The following is a 10,269-nucleotide window of genomic DNA, read 5'->3' as shown; positions in this document are numbered from 1 at the left end:
TATACTGCAATCGTACAGAAGGGCAGAACAAGTAGTAGGTATAGTAGCAATAATCATCTGAAGCAAGCAACCAGAAAGAAAAGTCCTTAACCGACGTACACACAGAGATATGTACAACACCTCTAGGATATGAGGAAATAATTATTAGAGTTAGAGTGATGAGCTCAGTTCTAGAAGAGTGGTAAATAGACGATGTAAAAGATGGTGAAATTTAAAAAAATCGCAACTAATGGTAGTCCCGCTGAGACATAAACTGCAATTGTAATGAAATTGTGGACTACTTAAATACGAGCGAACAAGAAACTGCAACAGATGATCACGAGGAAAGTAGATGCTGTTATGAAAAGTGATGATAGAAGATATAGAATTGGGGCAAAGGCAAGACTCCTGATTGTATTTTCGGAAAAGTTTAGAAGAAAGTTTAGGTTATGTAGTTGATGAAACCAAATTATGTCAATTTACCTAGTATGTTGGATGAAGGGCAGTTGGGGTTCAAGAAATAATGCAGGATTCGAATTAGTTAGTGGATAGGATGAAACAATGTGAGAAAGCTTCAGTCATGGAGTTGCTTGGTGTGAAACATTCAACTTAATTATGGAGTTTCGGCGAACGTTGCAAAAAATTATTATTTCTTTCATAAATTTCAAGCAGGGTAGACTTGGTTTCACGCTCCAATTCCCAAGTGATTCTTTCTTTGTTCTCTTCTGAGAGCAAAAAAGCTGTCTTTCACATTCTTTTAAGTATTGTCCATGATACTTGGGATTATTTCTTATATCACGAACAATACTTGAGGCAGCCGACGACTTCGTAGTCGGCCAAGATTACTTTTTCAATAAACCTCAAGCAAGGTAGACTTGGTTTCACGCTCCAAATCCCGACTGATTGAACAACTTGTAAAACTACGAATTCAGCAAATTTTCACATTTTCGTATTTTTCTCGATATTTACATATCTGAGAGCAAAACTGCAAGAAAGCAATATTGTTAAGAATAAAACTAGCTACAACTTTCGTTTCAAAAATATTCTTCTAATATCATCCGATTCCCGAATGTTACCATTATGAACTAATAAAACAACGAAATTCATAAAATTTTCATATTTTCGTATTTTTCTCAATGTCTATGCATCTGATAGCAAAACTGCAAGGGAACAATATTGCTAAGAACAAAATTTGCTACAACTTTTGTTCTAAAAGTTTCTTTGTAACATGCTCCGAATCCCAAGTGTTATTATTAATAGTGTTAACATGTTCTAAAACTACAAATTCATCAAATTTTCATATTTTCGTATTTTTCTCGAAATCTATACATCTGATAGCAAAACTGCAAGGCAACAACATTGTTAAGAATAAAATTTGCTACAACTTTTGTTCTAAAAGTTTCTTTGTAGTATGAACCGAATCCCAAGTATTACTATTAATAGTATTAACAACTTGTAAAACTACGAATTTATCAAATTTTCACATTTTCGTATTTTTCTCGATATTTACGCATCTGAGAGCAAAACTGCAAGAAAACAATATTGTTAAGAATAAAATTTGCTACAACTTTTGTTCTAAAAATTTCTTTGTAATATCCTCAGATTCCCGAGTGTTACCATTACCAACTAATAAAACAACGAAATTCATAAAATTTTCATATTTTTCTCGAAATCTATGCATCTGATAGTAAGACTGCAAGAGAGCAATATTGTTAAGAATAAAATTTGCTACAACTTTTGTTCTAAAAGTTTCTTTGTAATATGCTCCGAATCCCAAGTGTTACTATTAATAGTATTAACAATTTGAAAAACTACGAAATTATGAAATTTTCACATTCTCGTATTTTTCTCGATATTTACGCATCTGAGAGCAAAACTGCAAGAGAGCAATATTGTTAAGAATAAAATTTGCTACAACTTTTGTTCTACAAATTTCTTTGTAATATCCTCCGATTCCTGAGTGTTACCATTACCAACTAGTAAAACAACGAAATTCATAAAATTTTCATATTTTTGTATTTTTCTCAAAGTCTATGCATCTGATAGCAAAACTGCAAGGGAGCAATGTTGTTAAGAACAAAATTTGCCACAACTTTTGTTCTAAAAGTTTCTTTGTGATATGCTCCGAATCCCAAGTGTTACTATTAATAGTATTAACAACTTGTAAAACTACGAATATATCAAATTTTCACATTTTCGTATTTTTCTCGATATTTACGCATCTGAGAGCAAAATTGCAAAGAAGCAATATTGTTAAGAATAAAATTTGCCACAACTTTTGTTCTAAAAATTTCTTTGTAATATCCTCTGATTCCCTAGTGTTACCATTACCAACTAGTAAAACAACGAAATTCATAAAATTTTCATATTTTTGTATTTTTCTCGAAGTCTATGCATCTGGTAGCAAAGCTGCAAGGGAGCAATATTGTTAAGAATAAAATTTGCTACAACTTTTGTTCTAAATGTTTTTTTGTAATATGCTCCGAATCCCAAGTGTTACTATTAATAGTATTAACAACTTGTAAAACTACGAATTTATCAAATTTTCACATTTTCGTATTTTTCTCGATATTTACGTATCTGAGAGCAAAACTGCAAGAAAACAATATTGTTAAGAATAAAATTTGCTACAACTTTTGTTCTAAAAATTTCTTTGTAATATGCTCCGAATCCCAAGTATTACTATTAATAGTATTAATAACTTGTAAAACTACAAATTTATCAAATTTTCACATTTTCGTATTTTTCTCGATATTTACACATCTGAGAGCAAAAGTACAAGAGAACAATATTCTTAAGAATAAAATTTGCCACAAAGTTTGTTCTAAAAATTTCTTTGTAATATGCTCCGAATCCCAAGTGTTACTATTAATAGTATTAACAAGTTGAAAAACTACAAATTTATCAAATATTCACATTTTCGTATTTTTCTCGATATTTATACATCTGAGACCAAAAGTACAAGAGAACAATATTCTTAAGAATAAAATTTGCCACAAAGTTTGTTCTAAAAATTTCTTTGTAATATGCTCCGAATCCCAAGTGTTACTATTAATAGTATTAACAACTTGTAAAACTACAAATTTATCAAATTTTCACATTTTCGTATTTTTCTCGATATTTACGCATTTGAGAGCAAAACTGCAAGAAAGCAATATTGTTAAGAATAAAATTTGCTACAACTTTTGATCTAAAAGTTTCTTTGTAATATGCTCCCGAGTTAATCTCTCTTTGTTCTATTCTGAGAGCAAAAGAGCTCTTTTTCACTCTCTTTTAGGTATTGTCCATGATATCCACAACACCTTACGTGTCCATTAATTGTTTTCTAAGGAATCTGGCTATGAAGTGTAAATGTGTGGTATATGGAGTGAGTAGGAATTATTTCCACTGATCGAGCTTGCAAACGATTAGTTTGAAAGTTTCATCCTCAATTCGGTTGTGCCAATAAAGAAGATTGAGACAAAATGAGAACATTTTTGAGGGTGTCAGAGGAATGGGCTGAAAATGAACCATTTAAGGTTGAATGTAATCTGATCAGTAAACAAATAGAGATTTAGTTGCAATTTTTATTCCTCTTAAAAATCTAATCATTTCTAAATAAACCTTTTGGGTAAAATTTCAATCACCTTACACATATTTATATATTCTTTTTTGATCATATTTGTACCATATAATATAAAAAAAGGCTAATGCACCTCTACACAGATAAAAACCGACCCTAGGGACGGTTATGTTCATTCCAGGAACAAATGAAGCACACTTAAGTCCAATAATATTAATCTACGTATACCAAAGAAAATATTTTTAATTATTTAAAGATCATATTTTTGGACTCTACAAGAACTAAGTGTGATTCCACTATCGTATGCGATCCCATTAAGATACTGACGCATTCTCACTATAATTTGAAACTTCAATCGGCCACTCTGTTGATCGCAATCTATAGTGGAATCGCCTCGCATGTACTCTTACGGTTCGTGTCTACGCTTGTCCCGGGAATAATAAACACACTCTCGTAATCTCGATACGACTCAGACTCAACCGTCCTATAAGAATCATCATCATTGGTATGTTTTTGAAGAATCGCGTCAAATTTTTGGTTAGTTGGTGCGTTTCGACACGATTCATTTCATTCTAAGTATTTTTTTCCTCATTTATACTAAATAAAATATTTCTTTGAAATCTAGAATTATGAATCGTGTCGACCCGTTTATAACGAATAATAATATTGAGGGAAAGCCAGATGTTGAAGTAAATGTCTACGTATCGCCGTTGGGAACGTTCAGCTTGTTACGGGGGCGCATTTAGAGGGTACTCACTTTTTCAAAGGCACTTGACTTTCCGACGCGTTCCCCCCATTCCTAGAATCCGTTATTCGACACGCCACCATGTTGTAAGCTAGAAAAGCGGGGGGCAAGATCGTTAAAGAAAATTGAAAAAAACGAGATGGGTTATTAAGTATTGTGTTTGGTTTTTAAACAGGGATGGACACTTACAATTAGTCACGCTGCGTAAAACTTAAACAAACCACTTATGTTAGTTTCAAAATCATTTATTTTAGATGGTAAAAGAATAAAGAGAATTTGATTTGCAAGCGGACTAGTGTTTATTTCTTTTTATTCTGTTTTAATGATTTGAAAAGTTTTTTTTTGTGAAAATGAGTGTTTTTGATGCTTTTTTTTGTGTTTGTGAATGTAATATGAATGCTATTGCCGCGTTGTATAGCGCAATTAGCTGATAAATTTTTAAGATAATTACCTTTTTCTTGTTTTCTTCGTTTTCGTTTATTACAAATCTTGACGGCGCATACGGAAAGAATGATGGCAACTATAAAAAAGAGAATCCCTCCGACGACTCCTGCCGTAATTGCCTTATGTTTTACTCTTGCTGGTACTGGATATTTTACTTCATCACTAGCCTCAAAGTTCTTCGAAGCATATGCGAGAACTCTGAAGTAGTATGTTCGACCACCAACCAAATTTTTCACTACATCACAAACGATGATAAGAAATGAATTAATTAAATAAATTTAATTAGAACTTACCAAGGTAGGTGTAGTCATCCGGTCTAATTTGGGCTTTATTTAAAGCTTTCCAAGGACCGTCTGTTCTATACTTAATATTGTAGTATTGAACCAGTTTGGCCCGCTCAAGCGGCGGCTCCCAACTAATTAAAAACCCGTTGTTAATTTCCGTAACTGTCAGGTTCCTCGGCGGTCCCGGTTTCGGACCTGTAGTGTTTCCCAAAAGAAAAAAGACATCATAAGAAGGCGACATAACGGGAGCGAGCAGCGTTGGTCTTAATTAACGAGGGGGTTGTAGTAATGAGGGGTCGGGTTTTTGGAGCCTGAGGGAACGCCCTTTTGAAAAATATACCTTTAGGCCGCAGGATAGGCGGCAATAGTAGCTCGCCGGAGGAGTCTGTGGGGAAGGACACGATACTATAATCGAAAATATCTGAAAGTATAACAAAAAAAAAATAATAAAAAGTAATAGTGATGACCTAAATTTGAGACACTTCTAAAAAGCACGCTTCGAGTATGACAACGTCGATTTTGTTCTTTCAGGCTTGCGTTTCGCAAATTACCAAATCGATGTGATAGTAAAGAAAATGAAGCTACAAAAGTAGGTTAAAAAATAAAACGTGATGGGAATTTGATTTGAAAATGACGCTTGAATCTTTATTCCTTACCGGTTGGTTCATCAGGAGGTGGTAAGAAAGGCTTCTGCGTCGCAGCAGGTTTGGGCGGTAGCCCGACGTCTGTACCGTCCGATAGAGTAAGCAATCGGGGGTTGGAGTCTTGTTAGTTTAAAGTTAGTAGTGCTTGCCGCCAAGCAAACTTACCCAAAGTCCGTATCGTTATTATTTTACTCATCATGCCGGCTCCAAGAGCGTTTTTACCGACAATTTGAAACTCGTACGTTGTCCCTGGAGCTAAACGATTGATGGTAACTTGTGTACTTCCCGATGGTGTTACCGGAATGGTAGACCATTCGGAGACGCCGGCTTCTCGATATCCGATTGAATAATCTTGTTTGTAATCAGGACCTCCGCTGTAACCGGGTAGCCAACTCAAGGTGACTGCAAATTCAGTAGCGGTTCCTGTAAGATTATACGGAGCGTGGGGTTGGGTTCCTTCGACTACTAATTGAGTGGTAGCGACGATGGTTGCTACTTCGTTGGACGCTACACATTGATAGAAGCCAAAATCACTCCTTCTTAAGCTATCAATCGTGATATTTCCACCATTCACTCTTACTCGATTTTTCGGTAAGGGTGCGTTATCTCTTCTTTGCCATTGCATCGTTGGTCTTTGAGTTCCTTCGGCTTCTTGGGCATCACAAGGCATTTCGACGGTTTCGCCCACTTTTCGTTGGTACATTGGTTCAGGTTCGATGGTAAAAACGGGTGGTTTTCTTACCAAAACTTCCATAGGCCCGGAGGAACCTTGAGTTCCTTGTGCATTATACGGAGTACAAGTATATCTTCCTTGATGGCTTTGGTTAACACGAGTAAAAAGAAGTGAGCCGTTATTCATAATGACGATATCGTTGGTTTGATACGGTTCGAGAAGCCTTTTGTCTTTGGTCCACGTGACATATTGTAGGGGTGGGTTTGCTTTGATGTAACACTGGACAACTCCAGCTAAACGAAATGGTAAATATTGCACTGTTGGTGTGAATGTTACTTTCGCTGGATCTGTAATTTTTTTAAATAATGATCCTTTCTTTTTTTAATTTAATTTTAACTTACATTCTACGTTAAGGTAAGCCGATGCAGATTGAGGTTCACCGATCCCATTGCTGACTTCGCAAAGATATTGTCCTGAATCGTCGGCGCTTACTGGGTTGACCACAAGAGACCCATCCCTTCGGATAGTTACTCTAGTTTCTAAAGAAGCGACTTCTTTAACTGGAGCACCTTCGCGAAACCACTTAACGGTCACATTTCCAGGTAAAGCTTTCGCCTCACAATTAAACTGAACTTTTTCGCCTTCTAACTTGGTTTGATTGGTCGGTGGTACCATTATAACAGCACCACCTGCTATTATAACTCGAGCTGTATGTGATATTTGCCCTTCGCCATTTCTCGCTATACAAGTATAATCGCCGATATCTTCGCTGCGTATATTCGAAAAACGCAGTTCGGTTCCGTCGTTGAAAATCCCTTTTGTGAATAAAGAAAGAAATTGGAGACACGGTTTTTTGGGTTAATCAATAACCGCTTACCTACACCTGTGGGGATTGAATTTCCGTTCGAGTTCGCTGAGTTTGTTTCGATCGGATTCGCGTCCTTGTACCAAAGGATTTCGGGGGTTGGAGTTCCTTCCGCTTGGCAATTGAGGATGATCGCGTCGCCTAAATTCACGTAGATTATATCCTCTGGAATGACAACCCATCGTGGTGGGGCGTGCACGTCCAGATGAAACCATGTTCCGTTCTTTTGTGCACTTGGAAATCGATTGAGAAACACCACTTTACATTCGTACCTATAAAAGAAACGTTAATAGATTTGGTTTTTGTAATTGTGAACTTCGTGAATTTCGTTTTAGGGTGAAAGTTAAATATATTTACACGCTGTTGATGCGCGCTGTTACCGCAAATTCGTTTCGTTTTGTGCAGTAAATTACTAAACACTCGACCTGGAAAATGGGGCACAGTGTGGAGCGAGATTGCAGCTCAATTAAACCCATCCCGGCTGCTTTCTAATTCGGCTCAACCGGAATTATGTTTAAATCGTGTCCATACTACGTGAAATCTTGTTTTATGAGTTAAGTTGGAGATAAACAATGTTTTTATGTTTATTTAACATAAAATATACTAATCATCTTTGAACAAAAATGATGTGAGATTGGGTTAATCTAAATTTGTTTTTATTAGTTATTTATATTACAAGTGGGCTAGAAACATACTTACTGTACGAGTGTGATCACACGAGTACTGTAATTATGCTCTAGCCCACGTGTGATATACAGCATTTTATCTACGACTGCTAAAAATTACTAAAAAATCAATTTCCTTAAAAAAGTCTATTTGACATTTATAAAAATATTTTGAAATGATTGTTGACAATTTTGAATTGTCAGTTTCAACAACATGTTTACTCATCTGGAATAAGTGTTTCGAAATGTAAAAACATAACAATTAATGTTTATAATAAATAGTATTGTTTCTCTGTAAGTAGAGAGTACTTTTTCAATAAATTAAGTCTGTTCTGATTAGGCTAAAAATACGTTACGTAATGAAACCAGTGCGGTAATGAACTTCATTACGTAACTCAAATGAGTGCGGTAATGACGACTTATCCAAGCAGTCGTAGATAAATAGTATATTATTCAACAAGCGTATAATAGCGGCTGTTACCCACGAAGATGAAGCGAGCGAGTGTTGTAATCTGAGTGGGTAACATCCATTATACGCAAGTTGAATACTATACTTTATCTACAACTATTTAATTTTGAAAAAAAATCAAAAAAACGAAAAAAATAAACTTGATACACATTTCAGACATAACCTCAATATAAGAAAGCTGTCATTTCTGTTAATATTTTATTTTTTTATTAGTAAGCCGTGTCAGAACTGTGGAATAATGGCTTCATTATTCAACACTTTGTCAGTCATGGGTAATGCATGTCATAAGATAATTCAATAGTTGTAGATAAAAATTTTTATTTGAAAAACTGAAATATAAAATATCATGAGATGAAAAGAGAAATTTACCCCAAAAGATTGGGAGAAAATCAAGGAGTCTCAGATGAGACCAAATCTAACAATAGTGTTTCCCTTTTTGGATTCACTTGTCATCAGAAAGAATGACCAACGTGTTGTCCTTGATTGGTATAGAAAGCCCACCTATTCTGGTCGTTTCATTAATTTCTTTTCTTGCCACCCAATCCAAATAAAAATTAACCCTCTTAAAGGTATGAAGAATTTCAGACCATGAGTTTAGAGATCATAACCTTAAACTCCTATCGGATATCTTCTGCAACAACGGTTTTCTTCGTTCTTTAGTTAATAGAGTCCTCCATTCTCCGGATGGCCCATCCCGTAACAACCTCAGTCAGAGTCCCGCGTCACAGTTGGATTGAGAACTTGGTCTACAGGATCGATTGTAAGGGTTGTGAGATGTGCTACGTGGGCACTACGTCCCAATATCTTAAATCGAGGGTGTCCCAACACACCAGAGACTGTGCCACAAAAAAATCTGGTGGTACTGCACTTGTTCAACATCATATATCCACTGGCCATAAGTTCGACTTTGATCAGACGAGTATTCTCTGTACAGGGTGGTTCAAATTCGATGTCCGAATAGGCTAACTCGAAAACTATAAGAGTTAGAAGAAAAATAGCTGACGTGTCATGATCTCGTTTTTCGAGAAACTGCTAATGCCGAAAACCTCATAGCGCTATCGTCTTTTGTTTTTCCGCTAGAGGCCAAAATTGAAAATATTGTAAAACCCGCAAATGTAATTATCTTGGTTATAATTATAGGTGGAGTATTATAACTAAGACATTATCTGGACACTTTTTTACAGAGAATTTGATGACGTAGTCAAAAAAATTTTGTCGGTTTTAGATTTTGAGATATTATCACAATTTTCGTTTTTTTAAATGGAAACAACCACTGATTATTCGCTTAATAAATTCGTAATTTTTTTCTGATTACAAAAATATAGGGTTTGAGAGGTCTATTTCTTATTGTTTTAGAATAAAACTAAAAATAAACTTTTCTATTAGTGTCGTCGAAGAAATTAAATTTACAGTTTCCTGTAAATTACGGTTCTATAACTAAAAATCAAAAAAACATATTTCTGATATTTGAAACAAATATATTTGTTGAACTGTTTAATTTATATATGTTTTACACAAAAGTTGGAATAGATTGCATTATTTCCCATTTTTTATTACGATTTAATATTATTTTTAAATGACTTAATAAATTATCGATAGATGGCGCTCATATGTTTTTTTTTTAAATTCAAATAAACATAGCAACATTTGTTTGTATTCAAAAATTTTCTGAAGTGTCACTTTAAAAATCCTGTTTTTAAGATCAATTACGAAAATTTTGAAAAGTTTGACATGTTAGAATGTTACATATTAAAAAATTATTTGTTTTTAAATACCAGAAGTTATCTTCGTATTTAATTGTTCACTTTTTAGATTTTACCTACCGCCCTGTAACTTACAGGAAACTGTAAATTTAGTTTCCTCGACGCCACTAGATGGAAATTTTATAAAAAAAGTTTATTTTTAGCTTTATTCTAAAACAATAAGAAATAGACCTGTC

At 34.6% G+C, this 10,269-nt stretch overlaps 1 protein-coding gene across 12 annotated transcripts in view; it reads right to left on the bottom strand.

Annotated features, from left to right (window-relative positions):
* Nucleotides 1-10,269, bottom strand: part of LOC111415790 (immunoglobulin superfamily member turtle) — a 62,472-nt gene that overhangs the window by 5,287 nt on the left and 46,916 nt on the right. For 6 of the 12 annotated variants that reach the window (XM_023047642.2, XM_023047644.2, XM_023047647.2 and 3 more), the window contains exons 5-12: nucleotides 7,209-7,468; nucleotides 6,733-7,146; nucleotides 5,824-6,678; nucleotides 5,671-5,778; nucleotides 5,024-5,209; nucleotides 4,738-4,965; nucleotides 4,476-4,496; nucleotides 4,299-4,377 (exon numbers count right to left, since the gene is read on the bottom strand). In XM_023047642.2, coding sequence (XP_022903410.1) covers nucleotides 4,299-4,377; nucleotides 4,476-4,496; nucleotides 4,738-4,965; nucleotides 5,024-5,209; nucleotides 5,671-5,778; nucleotides 5,824-6,678; nucleotides 6,733-7,146; nucleotides 7,209-7,468 — 2,151 coding nt within the window. Of the gene's footprint in view, nucleotides 1-4,298; nucleotides 4,378-4,475; nucleotides 4,497-4,737; nucleotides 4,966-5,023; nucleotides 5,210-5,354; nucleotides 5,436-5,670; nucleotides 5,779-5,823; nucleotides 6,679-6,732; nucleotides 7,147-7,208; nucleotides 7,469-10,269 lie in introns of all 12 variants that reach the window. The other 6 variants (XM_023047651.2, XM_071200207.1, XM_023047648.2 and 3 more) reach the window with 5 other exon arrangements.

The sequence above is a fragment of the Onthophagus taurus genome, chromosome 11 (genome assembly GCF_036711975.1).
Source record: "Onthophagus taurus isolate NC chromosome 11, IU_Otau_3.0, whole genome shotgun sequence".
Lineage (NCBI taxonomy): Eukaryota > Metazoa > Arthropoda > Insecta > Coleoptera > Scarabaeidae > Onthophagus > Onthophagus taurus.
Note: the sequence above shows the minus strand (reverse complement) of the source record. Positions and strands in the feature narration are given on the sequence as shown.